At 47.8% G+C, this 22401-nt stretch overlaps 4 protein-coding genes across 4 annotated transcripts; 2 read left to right on the top strand and 2 right to left on the bottom strand.

The window, feature by feature from the left end:
- Nucleotides 1-6891: 6891 nt before the first annotated feature.
- F5J12DRAFT_935082 (uncharacterized protein) lies at nt 6892-8015 on the top strand (the record flags this gene model as incomplete). The annotated part of the gene is made up of 3 exons (XM_051749604.1): nt 6892-7244; nt 7427-7544; nt 7577-8015. The coding sequence occupies exons 1-3, from the start codon at nt 7187-7189 to the stop codon at nt 8013-8015; spliced, it is 615 nt and encodes a 204-aa protein (XP_051601243.1). The 5' UTR covers nt 6892-7186.
- A 1129-nt stretch (nt 8016-9144) lies between these two features.
- On the bottom strand, nt 9145-9843 carry F5J12DRAFT_45553 (uncharacterized protein). Its single transcript, XM_051739520.1, has 5 exons — nt 9841-9843; nt 9686-9790; nt 9549-9629; nt 9432-9492; nt 9145-9389 (listed from the first exon to the last, which is right to left on the bottom strand). Exons 2-5 carry the CDS (start codon nt 9698-9700, stop codon nt 9259-9261), a joined length of 288 nt encoding a protein of 95 aa, XP_051601242.1. The 5' UTR covers nt 9701-9790; nt 9841-9843; the 3' UTR covers nt 9145-9258.
- Nucleotides 9844-9936: 93 nt separating this feature from the next.
- On the top strand, nt 9937-10786 carry F5J12DRAFT_891776 (uncharacterized protein; the record flags this gene model as incomplete). Its single annotated transcript, XM_051747523.1, has 3 exons — nt 9937-10055; nt 10108-10138; nt 10415-10786. The coding sequence occupies 3 exons, from the start codon at nt 9937-9939 to the stop codon at nt 10784-10786; spliced, it is 522 nt and encodes a 173-aa protein (XP_051601241.1).
- Nucleotides 10787-21274: 10488 nt separating this feature from the next.
- Nucleotides 21275-22150, bottom strand: F5J12DRAFT_782139 (uncharacterized protein; the record flags this gene model as incomplete). Its single annotated transcript, XM_051742679.1, has 3 exons — nt 21275-21546; nt 21594-21825; nt 21878-22150. The coding sequence occupies 3 exons, from the start codon at nt 22148-22150 to the stop codon at nt 21275-21277; spliced, it is 777 nt and encodes a 258-aa protein (XP_051601240.1).
- Nucleotides 22151-22401: the final 251 nt, after the last annotated feature.

The following is a 22401-nucleotide window of genomic DNA, read 5'->3' as shown; positions in this document are numbered from 1 at the left end:
GCTTGATAGTAGAGGAGGGAGTAGTCTGGGTCATTGAGTGACATATGAGAGAGGGACTTGACTAGGGTCTCAACCTCATCTTGCTTGCAAGCAGTAGGAATATGATCAAACCTTATCCTAAACCCTTGACCACTGCACCAATCAAGAGCCAAGGGTAAATGCTTTGTTTCATACACTTATAGGTTAGGGCCTAGGTTAGGGGATATGGGGCAGTATTGACTTTAGTGAAAAATATCCAAACATGCAGTCAGTTTTTTGAGCCACTGTATGTCTATTACACAACATTGGTGCAGGTGAAAAAGGCTATGGTGAGAAGAAAGGGGCTGACAGATTCAAGAAGCTGACATTGCCCAAGTCAACTCATGGAGAATCATGGGCACAATATCAACAAATAGTGTGCTCAGCTCTCTTCATTGGCATCATCATGTAGGATCAGGACTAGTGCAAGTAGTGAATCCCAGGCTGAGGAGCTTTGCCAACACTGCAACCCCTATAGGACATCAAGAATAACAACCATACCACACCCCTCCACATTCACAATGCCCTACATGCCAGTGAATGTAGGAAATTTAGCACTGGTCTACCAGAATTGGAAGAAAATGACACTGGAAATGAAAAAAGAGTTGTATATGCTGAGGTGCTGGAGTGGTATAAGGACATCACCTCAGTCAGGGTCATAAGCAGGAGCATGCCACAGGACTCAGGGGACTTTTGACAGTATACAACAGCTGTCTGGGAAATATCCTTGTAGGCATTGAGCTCAGTGAGTTTATACATGGTGAAGAGGGGGCTGAGGGGTGGGAGAGAATAGTGATAGTGGCTGAGGGCATGGTTGCTAGTTGAGGGGTCCTCCTGGTGAATTATTATGCAGGTGCTTGGATGTGACATATATTTCTCACCAGGTATGTAGCACATCATCAAGTGTGATTGAAAATGGGGTGGGTTAACATGCAGTATGTGGTAGTGTATCAGAGGACTTAGCAGGGTAAAATGATCATTGGAAAAATATGGTGTATGAACTAATTTGTGGCAGTACAACAGGAGGTATAGACAACATCAAAATACAATTTGAGCCATCATTCACTGGGTGAAATGGAAACAATTGCACCATTCATTGCCATGGACCATCTGACTCAAGTCCAATTCTATGCAACAGCCTCTAGGAAAGACTGCCATGGTCCACATTGAGTAAAATGGAGTCCTAAATGCTGGGGGGATCCAAAGTAGCAGTTGTCCCTTTGGGCCTTTGATCCAGCCATCATCATGCAGCTTGACTACTTCACCCAGCATACCCTTCTGGTGCATGGACCCATCAACAAGTGGAGTACTGTTATATAGTGCATGCAAGGGGTCAAATGAAAAGCAAATGGGATATCCCTTGAAACCTGCACTTCATGTTGAGTAAATGAGAATAGATAGAAGGTGGAGGTACATACCATCTGCAGGAGGGAATGGATGAAGTATGCTGGAGGGCTGGGATGCAACCAGTGTCAATATCTCATTCTCCCAGACCCTCACAGTGTTGTCATCTGAGCCTGAGACAATCCTCTTCCCATCAGGGGAGAATGCAACTGAATTGACTCCAGAAGTATGGCCCTCAAGGAGGTTGCCAATCTGCACCCCTCCCTCAACATCCCACACCCTCACAGTCTTGTCCTCAGATCCTGACACAATCCTCTCACCATCAGGGCAGAATGCAACTGAATTGACCCAAGAGGTATGGCCCTTAAGAGGGCTGCCAGCCTGCACACCTCCCTCAACATCCCACACCCTCACAGTGTTGTCCCAAGAGCCTGACACAATCCTCTTCCCATCAGGGGAGAATGCAACTGAAATGACCCAAGAAGTATGGCCCTCAAGAGGGTGGCCAATCTGCATACCTCCCTGAACATCCCAGACCCTCACAGTTTGGTCCTCTGAGCCTGTTACAATCTTCTTCCCATCAGGGGAGAATGCAACTGAATTGACAGAAGAAGTATGGCCCTTAAGCAGGCTGCCAATCTGCACACCTCCCTCAACATCCCACACCCTCACAGTGTTGTCCCCTGAGCCTGACACAATCCTCTTCCCATCAGGGGAGAATGCAACAGAATTGACATCAGAAGTATGGCCCACAAGAGGGCTGCCAATCTGCACACCTCCCTCAACATCCCACACCCTCACAGTGTTGTCCTCTGAGCCTGACACAATCCTCTTCCCACCAGGGGAGAATGCAACAGAATTGACATCAGAAGTATGGCCCACAAGAGGGCTGCCAATCTGCACACCTCCCCCAACATCCCACACCCTTGCAGTGTTGTCCTCTGATCCTGACACAATCCTCTTCCCATCAGGGGAGAATACAACTGAATAGACAAAAGAAGTATGGCCCTGAAGAGGGCTGCCAATCTGCACACCTCCCTCAACATCCCAGACCCTCACAGTCTTGTCACAGGAGGCTGAGACAATCCTCTTCCCATCAGGGGAGAATGCAACTGAATTGACTCCATCTGTATGGCCCTCAAGAGGGCTGCCAGTCTGCACACCTCCCTCAACATCCCAGACCCTCACAGTGTTGTCCCAAGAGCCTGAGACAATCCTCTTCCCATCAGGGGAGAATGCAACTGAATAGAAAAAAGAGGTATGGCCCTGAAGAGGGCTGCCAATCTGCACACCTCCCTCAACATCCCACACCCTCACAGTGCTGTCTGCTGAGCCTGACACAATCCTCTTCCCATCAGGGGAGAATGCAACTGAATAGACATCAGAAGTATGCCCCTCAAGAGGGCTGCCAATCTGCACACCTCCCTCAACATCCCACACCCTCACAGTCTTGTCCTCAGATCCTGACACAATCCTCTTCCCATCAGGGGAGAATGCAACTGAATAGACATCAGAAGTATGGCCCTGAAGAGGGCTGCCAATCTGCACACCTCCCTCAACATCCCACACCCTCACAGTCTTGTCACAAGAGGCTGAGACAATCCTCTTCCCATCAGGGGAGAATGCAACTGAATTGACTCCATCTGTATGGCCCTCAAGAGGGCTGCCAATCTGCACACCTCCCTCAAAATCCCAGATCCTCACAGTGTTGTCCCAAGAGCCTGAGACAATCCTCTTCCCATCAGGTGAGGATGCAACTGACCAGACTGCACCTGTATGGCCTTGCAGTAGCTGCTGTTCAACTGGCCACCCTTTCAACCCTCCTACAGCAACTCTAGCCAGCCTTGGGAATTTTGGCAAGAGCATCATTGATAACAATGCACTGGAAGGAATAAATGGCAATGCAGAAGCATAAAGGTGTGGAGTGCTGTGCACTATCACACTGCCAAAATTCCGAATCAACTCGACTCCATCTCCTACCAATGCCAATACATCCTTGAAGCCATCTTGTCCCTTCATTCTTATGTCAGATGTCATCAAACACTGTACAAAAGGTACTCACCCATAGCCATGTTGCAACAGTACTAAGAGCATCTACACCCTTCCCAACCATCCCCAGAAGACTTAATACCTCCAACCAGAATAGAATCTTTTCACTTCCAACAATAGCCTTCACCAAGCCCACAAGTTCCAAGTCAAATGCTGTCTTTTGCAGATGCTGGGCCCAGAATTGACTAGAGTAGGAGAGATGGTGTGGGATGCTCTCCTTGATTTTCTGCGACAGATCAGGAACTTCAGCATTTGCCAGGTATGAGCTTTCCAATCCACAGATGTTGAATCGAAGGTCATCACGGAGAATCTCCAATGTGGCAAAGGCCAGGTCATTTCCATCAGATGTGTCAATGAAGTAGACACCACTCCGTGAACGATCGATCAGGAAATCATAGAACGACGCATGTAGTGGTCGGACAGGAAAAGACCTATCTGTAATGCCACCCAATAGCGGGGCCATAGATTCAAGAATCGCAATTATGTCGTAGTGATCCTCCTTGCCAGGGAAGTGACTGCGTATCTTATTCAGAGTATTCAAGTGCGGAGGTTCAAGGGCTGACATGACCTGCTGCATCACGGAACGGAACCGTGTTAGCATGGTCCCGTCCTTGGGGATACTGTCTTCAAGAATTGCTCGGTACATGGCATCCAGCAATCCGCCTCCTGAACGAAGATTCAGGACATTGTCGACGCGTTCCTTGACTGATCCGTTCTTGACTGCACTTGGGTTCACGAATTCACAAGCCAGACGGGCCCATTCGAATAGACCCTCCGCTTTCTGGGAAATCGCATGAACTACTGCAGGCCCAACACCCCGAAGGTGGCCCACTTTTTTCATAATGTACAATCGGACGTCACGTTCCGATAACCCTGTAGAGACGTCGTCCAGCGAGGTCGACCTCACATGCTGAGGAGCATTGAGGACGTGCTCGATATCAGGCAATGTGCGGGACGTCACGAGAATGCGGACGTTGCGAGGCAGTTCAGCAGTTTGGGCTGACGCAAGCACAGACAGCAGCTGCCTCCGCGATGGTTCTGCCCCACTTTCGTCCAACGCGTCGACGACGACGAGTACATTCCCAACGATATGCCCCGAGATCTTTTGCAATGGTTCCGAAATGAGTCGCTTCCACTGAAGCACGATGTCAGAGGTAGTCTTGAGAACATCATCCTTCGCAACTGCATCCGCCAAGGCTCGCCGGAAGGCAGGATCACGCTCTGCGAGATCCCATGAAACTGTCTTGACTAACTGTTCTTCGAGGCGCTCGGCCTGCCAGTCACGAGAAAAGCAAAAACAGGACCCGACCCCTCCAATGTTCTTAAACCACAGAGCGATCGTGTGCGCAATGGCAGATTTCCCTTTTCCAGCTTGCCCGTGGAGCCAGAGGATGCGTGGCACATTTTCAGCGGTATCATAGATCCAGTTAATAATATCCGTGAGGATCTCCGTCCTGGTACCATCAAGGCATCTCTTGGTCCAATTGACACCCACGCCTCGGGCACGGGCGAAACCGTCCAAGTCCAGTTCTTCAAGTACGCGGAATGCATCGACCTGGACTCCCCGGTCTTCGTGGCGTCGGTATTGTTGCATCAAGTCGTCTAGCGCCTCGGTGTAGGCAATAGAAACATCGCGCGCCTCATATTCTACGTCCTTCCCTGATCACTTCCCTGATACCACGTTACATTAGCTCGGCTGGTGGGCAAGTGCGATTGACGTACAAAAGTCCACGGTCGCGGAATAATTCTTGACGAACTGCACCGCACCACTTGTCATGAGCGCTATCTTCGCGAAGGTTTCCCGCTTGCCCGAAATTTCCTTGAGGGTCATTTCTTCCGTGAGGAATTCGTACACCTTTCTGACTGTATACAGGAGGCTGGAGACCCGCTCATCTCGGGTCTGTTGAACCACAAACATCTATGTACGATTACGTAAGATGCGGAATGCATACAAGAGTGAGTACATACCTGAGAAATGGCTACTAACATTCCCAGCGCTATACGGGCGTATGGATGAATCTGGCACAGGCATGGGGTCATCAGATGGATGCAGAACAATAATTGCCTACCTTAGTAAGGGTAGTGACGGCTTGATTGAAATCTTTGAACGGTTTTAGATACGTATTGGGGAAGCTTTGGGTCTCGGCGACTGCGGTATTCGCACTAGTCGCAGGGTCGACACCCCCTACGCCCACATCCCTCACGGGACCCCTACCGAGGAATGTCGGCGACATGGAATCCATATTGCCGAAAGTTGGTTGACCGGCCGACCTCTGAGTCTGTCCAGCGAGCTTCCTTAGAGTTGTCGAAAGACTGAAACAGCATAGATTACATACTTTGTAGTTCGGAGCGACCTTAAATTGTCCGCTGTGTTCGTAAATCGCCCGATCAACATGGATGTCAGTGCTCCCTCCCGTGATGGGACTTGGGGAACTTGGCTCTGATGGATGAGCAAAAAACCCACATTGGCCCCTGAGAGGCACTGCCCAACGCTTGAATATCAGAGGATAAATGAGCAGTAGCCTGAGAAGATCCCTGCGATTGATTTTTGGCCGATTGACATACACCATCGCCAGAAAGGAGTGATCTGCATACCGAAGAAGCATCGAGGTCGGATGGATTTACAAGGCTGGTGCGAGGTTTCTTTGACTGCTTGCCGGTCATTACGAAGAAATGAGTATTTTGACACATACCATCGCTAGGAAAAATCAGACGACATACCGAAGGAGGAAAAGAGCTGGATGGGTTGGCAGAACTGGAGCGATGTCTCTTCAACTGATCGCTGTCCATTGATGTAACAATTGGGTGTATATTCCGTGTAAGGTTTGTGCGTTTGAATTGATGTTGCGAGTGAGGGAAAGACGAAGCTGAGGGAATGCTGTGGGCACGCTCGTGAGCGCCAACCGGCACAGCAGACACGTGGCAGCGCCCACCACTTGATGGGTGTGCCGTGAGTATCATGCAGACTTCAATCGTAGAACAGGAACTGACCTGACGATGCAGCACCGAATTTGTGCGGTCAGCATCGCTACTTCGTGCCTGCTTGCTGAGAAGCATCACATAGTGGGTGGTGTGCGGGATCACGACCTTGTTGCGCTACGCGAGTGAGCCTGAAGACATCACCATTCCCAACGGAGCAGCCATCTTCCTACGTCCGAATACTCACAGCCTCCGCCTACTGCCTCTGCGTTCCACGGCTGGTGATCGGAACACTATTGCTCTGCCAACTCACAACCCCGGCTTGCAGAAACCTTCGGGAGCCCCCTAATGCATCACCCGCGAGTTATCTGTCGTGCTCACCCGCGATGTCTCCACAGCTCCAATTCTTTAATTCGTTTTCTTCGGTCGCCAGTGCTGCTCGCTCCCCAGTTCCTCATCTTCACGCATTGTGAAACCATCTCAATCATCCTCTGAGCTTAGCCGAGGTACCTTCTGCTCCTTTGTATCAACCTCGGCTTAACAAGAAATGCGATTTTTAACAGTCACTTGAACCGTCCATGCGACGGGCATTCACCACATCTGTGCTCGGCATCCACACAGTCTATGCTACGCCGCAATGAATAAACCCAACTAAGGATAGCAGTACTGTTGTTGGGTATGAACAGGGTTTGCTGCTGTAAAATCTCAGACCGCAACTCAAATGCAGTTGTTCTACGATTTTGGTAGGGAGTGTCATTTGGCCTTCTTGGGGTGCCTTGCTATCTGACTGATTGCGTTCTCTTCCACTGACGATGTCAGCAGACACGGTACGATCGGCGACAAGATCATTCTCGCCATGTATCACTTCCTATTGAATCCATACCCTTCTACCCCCAGCGCTCCTCTCCTCACGGGTCGGTGGACAGACAGGCGTACAGTCAGCCGAGGACGGCTGGTTGCTTCTCAAACCAGCCCTCCCTAGAGAACTGGACATTTTATTAGCGCATTCGTGACGGCGTATTGCCAGACATTGACGTCGCAACCATGGCTGCGTCATGATTGAAATGTTTACTGCCTTGGATCCTGAAATTCCTAGGGGTGCCGTCGCCTGGAAACCACCTCGTACACTACTTACCGGAACTGATGCCGGCACCAGCCAACGGAACAACGATCACGATCGTCCTCGACAATCTCGCATATGGTTTCCATGCGATGTCATGACCACGCCCGATATCATCCAATGAAGCCTACCTCCACATTCCCTGTTTGTTCTGCTCATGCGTCTGCTCGAGGCATTCGACCATCTCCGGGTGGCACTTGTCAATGCAGAAGCACGCATCATAGGCGGGAGCGTCCTTATCATACATGAAGGTAACTGGGTACGTGCAGAAACGGCTGTGTGGAGACCAGAAGGCATCTCTGTATTGAACGACAAGCCTACCGCTTCTGACGAATTTGGCTTGGGTCGGAAGGAAGCCGTGGCCTTGTACGAAGAAGATGAAGATGAGGATAAGATCACTGTCGAACTAGACGAACATGGACCTCTGGACGGCGTTGTCGCAACGAGTCCTGTCGTCGAGTGCTTTGAAGACAACGATGACGAAGACGAGGCTGAGGAGGATGACTCTCCCCTGTTCGCACTCTCCTTGATAGACTTTGCACATACACGACTCGCGCCTGGATAGGGACCTGACTCGGGCATTCTGCTTGGTATGGCCACGCTCATCCAACTCATTTGCGAGCGGCAGGGTGCTGTTCAGGCATTGGATGGTGAAGTGTATATGTAAAGAAAGCTTACTGTCACGCATAAGTGCAAAACGCCGTTGCCATGGTATAACTGCATCCAGTGGATGCGGCGTTGAGCCGTACCTTATACCTCGTGGAAGGATACTTTCTAAAGAGTCTTAGCCATCGTATGGAGATGGTTGTACCTACTCAGACTATTACACCGAATCGCCAGAAGCTCGAAATATACAACAAGTCAGTATGGAACTGTCCTTAGTGGCCAGTCCTGGCACGATCGTCTAGCCTATTATGAGCTAGTAAGTGGAACAAAAAAACAAATACGGAGACAAGTCTGTCCAAAAAGCACCGACGTGAGATAATAGTCTGATCCATGGCAAGTCCGTATGTCCCCTAAAACCCCAATATTATCCAGTCTGAGCAGACCAACTACCAGCGGTCAGCCTGATGCTCCCATTGCTAACATCCGCACGCGCTCGACGTGTCCACGCACCTGGAATGTGTCCCATCCCCCACACCAACAATGGCAGGTCCGAACCCACCTCGAATCACTGACAACCACCACGATACCCTCCCTTGCCTTCGCAACTGACTGTGCGACTGCTTCTGTCCACACACGTGCTTCGCTGACGTTCGAAGCACGTAGTACGAGGATATCCATGCACCGTGGATAGGCACGGCGAACGTGGATGTGAGCAGTGTTAGAGCGTGTGGTTGCGTGACGGATGGATTTTGAGTTCGTGAACGGGGAGAGGCTAGGGGCCATGTCAGGCCAATACGGAACGGGATGGTTATGAAATGGTGGACTTGCCACGCTGTATAACCCTCCACCGCCGCTCTCGTTGAGAAGTAGGAGAATATTGCTCCATAGTACCCGTAGCACACGTTCTCACTTTGCTGTCGTCGGTGCGCCTTCTTCGAGGAGTTTTCTGGGAGCAAGATGGTGAATCGGAAGCGGAAGCTCAAGACGACTGAACAGGGGAAATACAGGGGAGATGTCAGGAGATATCTCATGTCGTCTGTGATGGAAGTAAAAGGAACGAGAAAACACGATACTCACTCCTTGCCTATCCTTAGCTCGTTTCTCACCTCACCAAACCTCGCCTGGCTCTCCCGATCTCGTAGCATCTCATTCCCCCCTTCCAATATTTGCTCCGCATACGCCAGCGCATGCCCTATTGACTCCTAACCCGCATGCTCTGTGGGAAGAGACAACGCCAGTCGCAGTGCAGAAAATAGGCCGAAAGTTAGTGCGAGTGGGTCGGAAAACTGCAGAACTTGTCGGATGAGCAGATGATACCGAGTTAGACACTGAACTACGAATCAGTGTTTGTCCTCTGGAAGGTAAATGGATGTACTTGGTGCCAGAAGGTAACTAGATATGTCGAGATTCCTGTCTGAGGGGTCCTCCCAGAGGCACTAGGAATGACTAGCGGTTAGGGACAGGTAGACTAGCAAGAAACAAATGACCGTACCTGTAGTTGAGCGGACAACTCTTGGTTGGTATCCCTGACCGATTGCAACACTTTCCCACATTGGCTGGATTGATGCAGTAGCTTCTTGTGATCAGTTAGTCAACGCGTTCGCCCTGTTATCCTGCAGCACCACGAACCAGATACACTCGCATTGAGGCGTGCGTGTTTCTAACAGGTTTCTTCCGTGGTCTACGCAGAGTCTGAATTCACGCTGTCGTTCCTCCGGAGGTAGAAAGAAATGCCTGGAAGAAGTGGGGTGAGCTGGGAGCCGGTCATATTTAAAAGAACGCGCCGTGTTCGTAAGAAGGATATCTTCGATATTGGGAAATATGACCGAAGTCGAATCTTCGCCAAGCATATCCATCAGACTCGAGTAGAAGAGCTTTCAATGTCCTACACTAGTCCAGCACCCGTAGCAACTTTCGAGGCTATTACCAACAACCTGTCGTCCCTCCTACGACCCCCATTCAAAGCGAAAGCCTCCACACTAGAAGCAACGCATGGGCTGTTCGTAAGACGACGCGCCAATCTGCAGGACCTGAACCTGACCGCAACGCAGAGAAAATGCTTTTGCAGAAGAACTACGACCTGTGAGTGCTACTAAGAGCAGGCGGTCCGCCATTGCGGCCGTCGACGTGCCCTACACATATACTAACAGAGTCCACAAGAAATTAGACCTCGATACCCGAATTCAGTCAACCAAACCACGATTGCACGCATGTGCGACAGTGCAGACACCATACCAAGGATTATGAGATCCAGGATGTGCTTAGCAGTGGTGATGGAAGTATTGCGCGACTCCCCAGGTGGGCCACATTTTATTCATGCCCCATTTTTCACACTGTGCCGTTCCCTTTTTCGCCTAGAGCTTCCCTAAAGCTACCTTTCCCGTCACTTCCAACAAACCCCCGTCGACACCCAGAAAGAACTCCCTAACTCCCGAAGTTACCGGCCTTCCTACTGCGAGACCTGTCGATGAGATCCTGCCCGTACATAGAATCAATGCTCTAACTCCAGAAGCTACCAACCTAGCCATGACAGCACTACACGAGACAGATATCCCTCCCATACCGGCACCTACGCATATACCCACTCAACCCCATCCCGGTACGCCTTCGTCGTCTTTCCCACCGCAACAGCTTCCCCAGGTCTCGTCCGACGACATCGAGGATGACGAACAGGAGGAACTTGAAATGGCTGACATCATGATCTCCATTGCAGACTCAGACTTGGAATGAAGCACTTCTAAGTCGCGTAATAGCACAAATGTGAACTCGAACTCAATACCAACGCGGCACCTCGAACGAGAGCACGTGAAAACCGTATGCTCACCTATGCGGCGTAGCACGAAGCGGAATATTGATGGGAATCAGGAGGCCACAGGCGAGGGGAATAGGGAAGAAGACGGTGAGTGATGTAGAGCCGCTACTGCATCTATGACATCAGAGGACATGTGTGCAATTAGCGGGGTAAAATGATCATTGGACAAAAATATGGGTATGAACTAATTTATGACAGTATGACAGCAGATATACCCAACATCTAAATACATTTTGAACCATCATTCACTGGGTGGAATGGAAACATTTGCACCATTCTTTGCCATGAACCATCTGACTTAAATCCAACTCTATGGAACAGCCTCTGGGAATGACTACTTTGGTCCCCATTGATTAAAATGGTCTCCTAAGTGTTGGGGGGATCCGAAGTAGTAGTTGTCCCTTTGGGCCTTTGATCCAGCCATCATCATGCAGCTTGACTGATGCACCCAGCACAGCATTCTGTTGCATGAACCCATCAACAAGTAGATTACTATTAAGCAGAGCATGTGAAGGGTCAAATGAAAAGCAAATGGGATATCCCATGACACCTGCACTTCTTGTTAAATGAAATAAGAACAAATAGAAGGTGGAGGTACATACCATCTGCAGGAGGGAATGGATAAAGTATGCTGGAGGGGTGGGATGCAACTATTGTGAACATTGCATTCTCCCAGACCCTCACAGTATTGTCCCCTGAGCCTGAGGCAATTCTCTTCTCATCAGGGGAGAATGCAACTGATCTGACTACATCTGTATGGCCCTCAAGAGGGCTGCCAATCTGCACACCTCCCTCAACATCCCACACCCTCACAGTGTTGTCCACTGAGCCTGAGACAATCCTCTTCCCATCAAGGAAGAATGCAACTGAATTGACTCCAGAAGTGTGGCCTTCAAGAGGGCTGACAATCTGCTCACCTCCATCAACATCCCAGACCCTCACAGTCTCATCTGTTGAGCCTGAGACAATCCTCTTCCCATCAGGGGAGAATGCAACCAAAGTGACATAAGAAGTATGGCCCTGAAGAGGGCTGCCAATCTGCACACCTCCCTCAACATCCTAGAGCCTCACAGTCTTGTCTGTTGAGCCTGAGACAATCCTCCTCCCATCAGGTGAAAATGCAACTGAATTGACTTCTGAAGTATGGCCTTTGAGAGGGCTGCCAATCTGCACACCTCCCTCAACATCCCACACCCTCACAGTCTTGTCCCTTGAGCCTGAGACAATCCTTTTCCCATCAGGGGAGAGTGCAACTGAATTGACCCAAGAAGTATGGCCCTCAAGTGGGCTGCCAATCTGCACACCTCCCTCAACATCCCAGACCCTCACAGTCTTGTCCTCTGAGCCTGAGCCAATCCTCTTCCCATCAGGGGAGAATGCAACTGAGATAACTTCAGATGCATGGCCTTGCAGTAGCTGCTGTTCAACTGGCCACCCTTTCAAACCCCCTATAGCAACTCTAGCCAGCCTTGAGAATTTTGGCAAGAGCATCATTGATAGCAATGCATTGGAAGGAATAAATGGCAATGCAGAAGCATACAGGTGTGGTGTCATGACCATGCATTCATCCTAAGTCCTCACTCACTCTGTACCCCTTTCCACTGGTCATTCGCTCACTCTGCACCAACTCCACCCACCCTCTGATGTTTACAGGTCATCTCTGCTCTGACTGCTGTCAGACTTGTACTGCTCTCCTACCAGACTGCATGGTGTGGGAATAGGCAAATAGAAGATACCTAGAAATAGAAATTATCAGTAAATGGGCAAGTATAGTGCTCAACCCACAAGGGAGGTTCTCTCTGGTGAAAGAAGTGTAGTAAAAATGTAAAAATGTGAACTGAAATGAATACTTAGCTCTGCCTGTCTAATACCTCTTGCCAGTCCTCCTGGCCCTTTGGGTACTCCCCAAAGTAATAATTCTAACTTCAAAAACTTGCTGAAATGCAAGACAAAATCACCCTACTACTGAGGGCCTGTGACATGAACTTGTTTTTTTTTGGTAAACTGAACTGGTGCAAACACAGCACATGTGCTTAGTCATCAATGTGGCTGCTCACCACCAAGTCCAGTGGTACAAACACAAAAACAAAAGCAAGAAATAAAACACAAATCCCCCAACCCCTATTTTCTTCCAACCAGGATGACTTCTCCTAGGGAACTCAAACTTGTTCCCTACATCTGAGGGGTGGTTTAGAATTTGACTGTCCTTGGTTGCTCTTCTCCTCACACAGACATCCTCACCCTTGCATCTGCTTCCCTTGGATATGGCTCCTCAACCTCTAACTTCTCAAACCTTGCACCTCCAAACACAGCTCCTTCCACCCAGAACCACCACCTGGCCTCTTGAACATGCACCCTGCTTCTTGAATCCCTCACCCTCCTTGCAGATGACCCATTCGACCCTCAATTACTCCACAGCCCCCAAGTTCCTTGAACTGAATGACCACAGAGGTAACTCTGAGCATGTGAGCAAGTGAGTAATAAATTGAGTGCAGAGCGAGTCAAAGTCTGCTCTTTGAGGCACAGTCTTTGCACAAAACAGTAATGCGGTGTAATGCAGTGCTGCAGCTGGTACAGCAGAGGTTGGCCTTTACAAGGCAGCTTGAAGACATATATGTACCTAAAAAAAACTCCTGCTCAGTCATGTATTTACCATCCTTATATGCATATGTGCTCTTGACTCCTGTTGTCCTTAAGACAATCTAGCACATAAGAAAAGTGAAAGAAAATTGAAACTAGATGTCAGGGTGAGTAGAATCACCCAAAGACTAGTGCAACTAGGTTGAACAAAGTTGCACAAGGTAAAATTTGTATTAAAGAAAACTATATATCAACATGCTCACTGGGACTTTTGCTATACTGTCCTCTTCATTCTCATTTTCACAGCCTCAGCCCTCTGTGCATGCATGCACTCAATTCCTTGTACTTTGTCTGGCACTTCGTCTGTGGGCCGAAGCCCTTGCACTAAGTATTGCTGAGTGACCTCAAGTCACCCATCTTGGTTCATTACTTTCTCAGTCCTAGAAACACAGTGTCTCAGTGTAGCATATGTTCGAAACAAAGTAAAATGTGTCACCTTGGATCTGTAGATTCTTGTGTCTCTCTGATAGACCAGTCTTCGACACCAATGGGTGTTAATGCTAACATCGCTTGAACTGAGCTGTCAGCCTTCTACCTCTAAGTCAGTTGGATGGAGCCTTGGTGCTAAGTGTCGATGAATGGCCTCGAGCCATCTGTCCTCATCAATTTCCTTGTCTTTCACACTAGGGACACTGTACCTCAGAGTAGCATACATACGGAGCAAAATAGAACCTATCACCTTGAATCCATGGGCTTCCTTGCTAAGCTTCTCTTCCAGTGCAGCTACCCTTGGGTCCACATCTTGTCATGCTCGTTCCAGCTTTGCACATTGCTCCTGTAGCAACCTTTTATGCCATGCGAGACCCCCAGTTTCTTCTTCGAGGGATTCTACTCTATGCAAACCAGCCACTGCTTTGTTCAATACCAACCTCGAGATGCTTTTGCAGTTGTGCTTCTTCTTGACCTTGAAAATCTTACTGTCATCCTTTGTCACCTGCCCCTCGCATTCCCTAACCAGTGTAGCATACCCAGCAATCTGGTCTTTGTGAGAGAGACTCCATGCATGAGTCTCTTTGGTTTGTTCTTCCTGGCTCCTGCTACAGCTCCATCTGGTGGTCTTCGCCTTCAGCAAACTTCGAAACTTGAAACAAAAATGAAACCCCAGGCCATCAAGCCTGGTCAGCACATCTCCTAAGTCCTTTGCATGCTGCATGTCCTCTCATATCATCAAAGTCTGTTGTGGTAGTTGCAAATGCGATCGACTTTGTCTCATGTAGTTTCGCATTGCTTCGTCATATCTGTCACTCACCGTTCCCAGCCTGCACATGTTCACCTCAGGCATAGCTTCCATTCTGAGTGAAGTGAATGACACCACCTTTGAACCTTTGCCCCACTTGTAATAAAACTGTCAGATCATGTTGTGTTGCTTTGATTCTTCGGTCTGTCATAGATACCAGATTTCCCTATAGTAACATAGCTGTAAGTGAAACAACACAAAACAAAAGAGAAAGAATGAGCTGTTGAGCTCAGTGCATGAATCTCCTATGGATCTCCTCTGTTGAACATCTGCTGTTGCTTCAAACAACCATTGTTCCATGGCAGACCATGGTGCTGATGTTCATGCTCCTGTCATCTCCTGTAGTGGTTTGTATGTACTTTGTGCTTCTAAGCTCGATTGTCTCTGCTTGTCCACAACATCTCCAACACAGAGCAAAACATCCTGGTACCTCTGTATGACATCCAACATGGGGAAGGTGTCTCCCCTTGCTAGTTGTAGGGACTCAGTTGTAGATTGTCTTGATCCAGATCTTCATATTGTAGGTGTGTCAATGCTCAAAGATTCATTGATACTCTGTAAAAAATTGTGTTCTCTAAAACAATGAAGTCATAAGTAAAGCACTTTGAAGAAAAAGCTGAACTTTGGGCCTTCCAGCCCACTTGGCATGGCTTCGATGCTCCTCACTGAACATCCATCTTGTCATGATTCTGAACTTTGGTATTGTGCTGCTACTTGTAGCAGCTCTTGCAAGTGAGCCTGTAAGGTTCCCTTGAATGCTTCTTGTCGGGAATCTCATAGTTGTTGTGGTTGTCCTGTCATGTATCAACACGTTCCTTCTTCAGTGTCATTGTCCACCCTAGAATAATGTACTTGTAAGTAAAAAGCTGCAAAACAAAAGTAAAAACCTGAGCCATCAGGCTTCATATCCATGCTTGTCAGATGTCATATCCTCAACGATTGCCATGGTAGTTCAAGTCGTAGTCTTTGCTCTTGTCTTGTCATACTTCATTCATAGTTAGCTGTAGATTCTTGAATCGCAGTTGCCAGTGCATCGGTCATACTTTGCTGCACACTCTTACTTTCCCTAGGATAGTGCAGATGTAAGTAAAATGTTTCGAATTCAAACTGAACCTTCAAGCTGTTGGGCTTGGTGTCTGTGCTCCTTGTGCCTTGTTCTTGTTGAATGGCAAATCATGCCTCACATGGCTGTCAATCCACATTGAGTGCCATTGTCATTGTCTCTTGTATTGTGATTGCTGTTCATTGTAAATAGCTACCTTCCCTAGAATGAAGCTGGTGTGAGTACAATGTCCCAAAGTAAAAATGAAAAGTTGAGCCATTGAGCTCATTCTGCATGATCCTGATGTCTCCCTTGTGTCGCACTTGCTCTTGCATCCTTGACAGTCGTTGTTGTAGATTGAACCATAGTCATCACACTTGTTTCATGGTATGTCTGAGTGCCTTACATTCATAGTCCTTTGTAGGTCCATGCACTGTGATCATGCTGAGTCATAGGTATCTCTTGCTCTTCCTAGAGTAGGATAGTTGTAAGTAAAATGCTATGAATTCAAAATGAAACCTTGGGCTGTTGAGCCCAGTACCCATGCTCATCATGCCTCATCTCTACCAAACAGCAAGTCTTGCCTTGTGTGGCCATTGATCAGCATCAAGTGCCATTGTCAATATCACTCATGCTCTTCATTGTGTACATCCATTTTTCCTAGAGTAGGATGGCTGTAAGTAGACTGCTATGAAATTGAAACAAAGCCTTAAGCCATAATGCTCAAAATCTGTGCTTGTCATGCTCTGTTTCCATCGAACAGCAATTCTAGTGACACATGGCCATCACTCCATGTCAAGTGTTGTCATTGTCATCTCTTGTATCATGCTTGTCTGTATGTCACCCACTCTTTGCAGCATAACCCAGTTCTCCCTAGCATAGAATAGATGTAAGTAAAATGTTCCAAATTCAAAACAAACCTTTGAGCCATTGGGCTCATTATCTGCACTCTTTGCACCTCATCTCCATCAAATGGCTGTTCTAGCCTTGCATGGCCACTGATCCACATCAAGCCTTACCATCATCACTGTTCCTGTAGCATGATCGCCTGGATGCTGGTCACTCTTCAATGTATATAGTCATTTTCCCTAGGACTACCAGCTCACAAAGTGGTTTACTGATGCAGGCTCAGTATCCATGCTTGTCATGCTCTGTTTCCACAGCATGGCACTTCCTATCTTGTATGGCTGTTTATCTGCAGTAGGTAAGGTCATCATCATCATTGCTGTCACTCAAGTTGCTGCCATTATCACTCATGTCCTTGTCATTGTTGCCATCGCTCACAACTGTGGTATCCTGCACATGGTATGTCATTTGCCCCATTCTTCATATCCTTCAATCACTGCAATCTTGTGTAGTTGGCCTGTAATACTAGATGCATCAGTATGTAGTACTTGAGTGTGTGCAGCCATGATGTGCAGAGTGGTCACGTGACTCCGCTTAGTCAACATCGCAGGACTTTCTGCACAAGTCCTAATACTGAGTGTGTGTGTTGATACTCTCAATGGATTCTCGAATAAAATATCTATTGTTGGTGCTGCACAGTTGTGGAATATTTCAGGTGCAAGGTTGTCCACCCTTGCTGCATGCTTCAACATTTCAACTCACAAAACTTCTTCTGGTGGCTTCCTTCATATTACAAGCCTTGATGGCTTCTCGATCCTGCTTCTTCTTGCAATAACCCTCGACTCGGCACAATTCATGTGCTGTGGCATCCTGTGTGAGCCTACAACCTCTTTGTCTGCCAACCTTTTCGCTTCTGGGCTGCCTGCAAGCATTTCGAGCTCTTCGACTTTGACTCTTGTGGGCTTTGGCTGTTCTTTGAGCCTTTCTGTTTCGAATTAGAGTGGAATCTTTGATACAAATAGGTCATCAGTTAACTGATGTGTATCTTCACTGACTGCTGGAACTCTGAGGTTGCTTCTTTTGTTGCCTTGACCTCTTAGACAGGACTCCTGTAGCAACACACCAGTAGCCATCAGAGAAACTCAATGTGAACAAAATAAAGAACCCCTTTGAGTGTTGTCATCTGCCTCAAATTCAACTGGGACCTTTGTTACAAGCAGTTCTTCCACTAGCACTGGTTCAACCTGCTTGAGCTTTGGTGCTTCCTGTAACTTGGTAGTCAGTAGTTCACTTGTACTCAAAGAACACTCTTTCATCTCGAAACAGGCTGCTGTTGCTGCTGCTTTGATGAGCCTGCCAGGACTTTGGTGTTCATTATTTGCCTTCTCAGATGGGCTGTGTGGCTGCATGCATTGTCAAAGCTACTTTTGGGACTTTCTCACATTCTATGTATCCTGATAAATCTGTAGATCCCTGCACACTGGTTGTCAGTGAGTCATGTGTAGGCATAGTTGGAACACACTTTGTAGGTAGTCACTGCTCATCTGAACTCAATTCTGGGTTGTTTTGTGGTTGAACATAACATTCTGTGCTTGTCTGAGGTTGCTCTGAGTGAAATCCTTTCTGTAGCAATTTCATAGCCACAACTGTTACTTGGCCTATGGGCCATGGGTCATCAGAATGTTGCTGTCGATTGTCACATCACATTTTCTGAATGATTTTGTGTTAGAATTCCTTGTCAAAGCTGTGTAAATAGAGATCTTCAACTTTGTCAGCCTTGAGTTGCCTTGAAACCCATAGATATGTTGCTAAATCTAGAAAATAAAGTCTGAAGTTTGTCAGTTCTTCCTCTGTATGAATCTTTCTGCTTGCTTGACTGTCAGCAAGGTTGTAAAGGTCCCTCTTCGAATACTGTCGACCCAATTTCCAGGACCCAGGATACAAATGTGCAATGGCCACCACAAATTCAGGCCAATTCAACTGATCTTCAATGAACTCAAACCATGAGTTGGAGGTTTCGCCACCTGCATACCAGCAAGCCCATTTTGCCCATTCTTTGCCATTGAAGCAATTCTCACACTTGCAAAGACTTCAAACCTCTTTGAAATACCTAAAAAGGTCAGATGCGCACCCCAAGAACCATGGTGCATCCCTCGAATGCCTTGGTGGCATTCCCTCGAGCTCTCTTGGCGCATTCTCACAGCTTCTTCGCAGAAAATCAACTATTAATTTGCCTTCAGACTTCTTTCTCGACTTGAGGGACCTTTGACTTTGTTGCTTGCTCAACATTTGCTGCTCAAAAAAATAGTTCTGAAAATTTCCTAAATTCCTGAGTGTAGACTGTAGTGAAACTAAAAATTCCGAAAGACTTAGCTAGTTGTTCCAAGTGCTTGTGGTGATAAGGTGGTGACTTCTTTCTCCAAATGAACAGAACCCCCCTTGCAGTGGGCTCCAGATGTAGGAATAGGTAAATAGAAGATACCTAGAAATAGAAATTATCAGGAAATGAGTGAGTATAGTGCTCGACCCAAAAGGGAGGATCTCTCTGGAGAAAGAAGTGTTGTAAAAATGTAAAAATGTGAACTGAAATGAATACTTAGCTCTGCCTGTCTAATACCTCTTGCTGGTCCTCCTAGCCCTTTGGGTACTCCCCAGAGTAATAATTCTAACTTCAAAAACTTGCTGAAATGTGAGACAGAATCACCCTACTACTGAGGGCCTGTGACATGAACTTGTTTTTTTTTGGTAAACTGAACTTGCATGAACACAGCACACATGCTTCATCAACAACATGGCTGCTTGCCACCAAGTCCAGTGGTACAAACACACAAACAAAAGCAAGAAATAAAACACAAATCCCCCAACCCCTATTTTCTTCCAACCAGGACAACTTCTCCTAGGGAACTCGAACTCATTCCCTACAATGGGCTGTTCTCTGAGGAGTCATGTGACTACCCTTCAGACTTCTCCCTGACAGTGCATGGTCAGGGACTCCACAGTGTGTGCACCACATGGTCCAGTGCCTGGACTGTTTCCTCTTTGGGATATTCTGTGTTACTCATTCATATGTCCTCTGTCTACCCTTCATTTGTCATCTAGGAAATTTTACTTGAAATTTTGTGAGTCTCTGTATCTCAGTGCTGATTCTGATTACTGTACCTCTGTAGTAGTATAGAAGCATGTACCACACTCCACTGTTCTTCAGTATGAATATCAACTTAGTTCCTACTCCCTCTGTCTCCATCTTCTGTCTGTTGGAGTTACCTCCATCTGCCTGCCTGTACTCTCCCTCTGAAATATGAGGGCTGAGATTGTGCAAGGGGGTAGTGCAAGAGCTAAATCTGATGCCCTCACTCTGCTCCACCTTTATCTTGGCAGACTTCATTCCTGCCAACACTCTGCCAGTCAGAGTTCAGTTCTTTCTGTCAGACTTGCTTCCAAACCTCTCCCCAGACCTTGTCCAGCATCAGAGTTGGTCGGAGTAGGCCCAGACTTGACAGTATATTTGTACTCACACTTGTATGATCTCACTTTCTGTCTCCCAAAAAACTTATGCTGTTATGAGAACTCAAGCTCAATCCCAGAGAGAGGTTGCTGAGAACCTTGCTGCAGTGCTAGCTAATCCACATCAACTCCCTTCTGTCATCAAACAGTTCCAATCCTTCTCTGCTCAATGCCACTCTCATGCTGAAGGCAAAAGTGCTTTGCAAGCTGGTCACTCCAACCTCCACCCAACAACCTTCCATACTCCACCTCCTCATAACCAAGATGATGGACCCAACCCTGACCCTGATGACCCTGATGGTGATCCCAATGGTGGGGGCAGTGGTGATGGGGATATCCCTGAAGACCCAGGTGAGCTGCCAGAGGATCCCCTTGTAGCTCTTGCTAGAGCTGTCCATGCACTTGTGCAGTCTAGTTCACACACTGGAGACTCTGCTCCGAAAACCAAAGTCCACAAGCCTGACACCTTTGATGGCTCTGACCCTAAGAAACTCCACCCAGAGACATCTGTTCCACCTTGGGTTGCATCCAGTGATTCTACTGATAGCTAGTCCTCACACAAGAAACATAAAAACCACTAACAAAAAGTCAAAAACCATCCAGAAACATAACAAAAATAAGTATATAGCTAAAACAACATTTCTCCTATCTCTCTTACTAGTCTTGCTAATGCCATCCTTGGCCACTATAAACCATGGATACTTGCAACTACCCTGTGCATTTCTTCTTTGAATGCACAGTCAGTGTGTGCACCTTGATCTGTTTTCCTTTCAGTTCTTCTTCTGTCTCCTTGCAATTGATACCCAAAGACTGTCCCAGTTACCCAATAAACAGTCCCTTCATTCTCTCTTCAAGAATCCATCACATCCTACCATCAAGACCATTCTACAAGGACTCACCACTGAGAGAATTCAAAAGTTGCATGAAGAAGACAAGTCAGGTGGTACCCCACGCACAACATGATACCACAGTCAATGTAGGGCCAGTTCCTTGCCACACAGACAGAGGTCTTTCACAATGCCTGACATCACAACTACCAGGGACAAGACAAGGCTTGGTATATTCCCATGGATAAGATGTGGGCCACAGCAAAAATGGGACAGGATGCAGAAGGGTGTCTACAAACTACATGGTCATCTACTCTATGCCAAGGTCTTCAAGGGCCTCTGTGAGCTGGTCTACACAGACCTGCAAATGCATGGTGGCTGCATGCGAAGCCATGGCCTCAGCCCTCACCATCATCAGTGCTTGAGACAAAGCTGTGGTGGTCTTGTCATCCAGTCCACCATGCACCAGTGCCTTTCCTTTTCCATGGGCCCTGCTCTTGACCACCTCCACAATGCCATCATCATTGTCATTGTTGTGACCCCACTTTGATGGACTGGCCTTAGGGGCCTTCATTGATTGCACTGTAGCAGATTAGCCTCAGATGCATCAAGACACAACTGCTACTTACCAACTGATGTGCCTGCTTGTGCCTTCTTGCCTGCTGCTTTGCTCAACTTTTCACAGCCCTGCTTGATCCTCATGCAGGCATCGCAGGTCTTGCCCAACATTCCAGTACAAGAAACCCCCTTCAGAGTGCACTGCATGCATGGCTCCTTGTGGGTGATCATACCCACAGCTGGGATACAGGTCTTTGGCCAGGCAGGCTCTTTGTCGCTCTTGGCAACAGTCTGCCAAGAGTGCTGTGTGGTGGCAGTGTCAGTGAGACTGGAAGATGTGCCCACATTGACTTACCTTGTGAGCTGGCTGCGGAACTTCCATGTGTGACATCTTCACTGCACCATCATTGCCAAGCTCCACCATGGTCCTCCTCTCCCATCTGAACATCTTGCTCCACCTTTGCATGTGCTTCCACTTCCTCTGCAGTCCATCACTTGTACAGATCATTGGGCTCTGCCAGCACAGGAGCATCAGCTGCTCTCTTAAGGAAGCCATTTCAGCTTCCACAGGATCTGGGGTAGATGCATGAATGAGTTGGGAAAGCCAGGGGGCATGGTTAGCAGACATGATTAGAGCATTAGAGGGGATTGATGATGAGGGGGAAAGAATCAAGTCAATGCAAAGGTTTGACCCATGCACTGACAGTTATATACTTAGTGGCCATGAGGCACTCATGTCATCGGTCCAGATGCCTATATGTGGCATTCAATGGTCTTCTCACATTCCTCAGCTCCATGCTTCCTTCACTTCTGTGTGGAATCCTCTGGTGTTCTCAAACCCTTGGCACCACACCTTTGCTATCACCATGTGGCAAAGCT

Source organism: Pisolithus orientalis, assembly GCF_024613125.1.
Source record: "Pisolithus orientalis strain OTSU chromosome Unknown F5J12scaffold_10, whole genome shotgun sequence".
NCBI lineage: Eukaryota > Fungi > Basidiomycota > Agaricomycetes > Boletales > Pisolithaceae > Pisolithus > Pisolithus orientalis.
This window is presented reverse-complemented; position numbering and strand designations above follow the sequence as displayed.

What these genes read in the sequence shown, in the direction of transcription:
- F5J12DRAFT_45553 (XM_051739520.1), bottom strand. An exon ending in AGTTGTCCGCTCAACTACAG is followed by an intron (nt 9,493 to 9,548) that starts GTACGGTCATTT and finishes AGTCATTCCTAG; the next exon opens with TGCCTCTGGGAGGACCCCTC. An exon ending in TAGTTACCTTCTGGCACCAA is followed by an intron (nt 9,390 to 9,431) that starts GTACATCCATTT and finishes ACTGATTCGTAG; the next exon opens with TTCAGTGTCTAACTCGGTAT.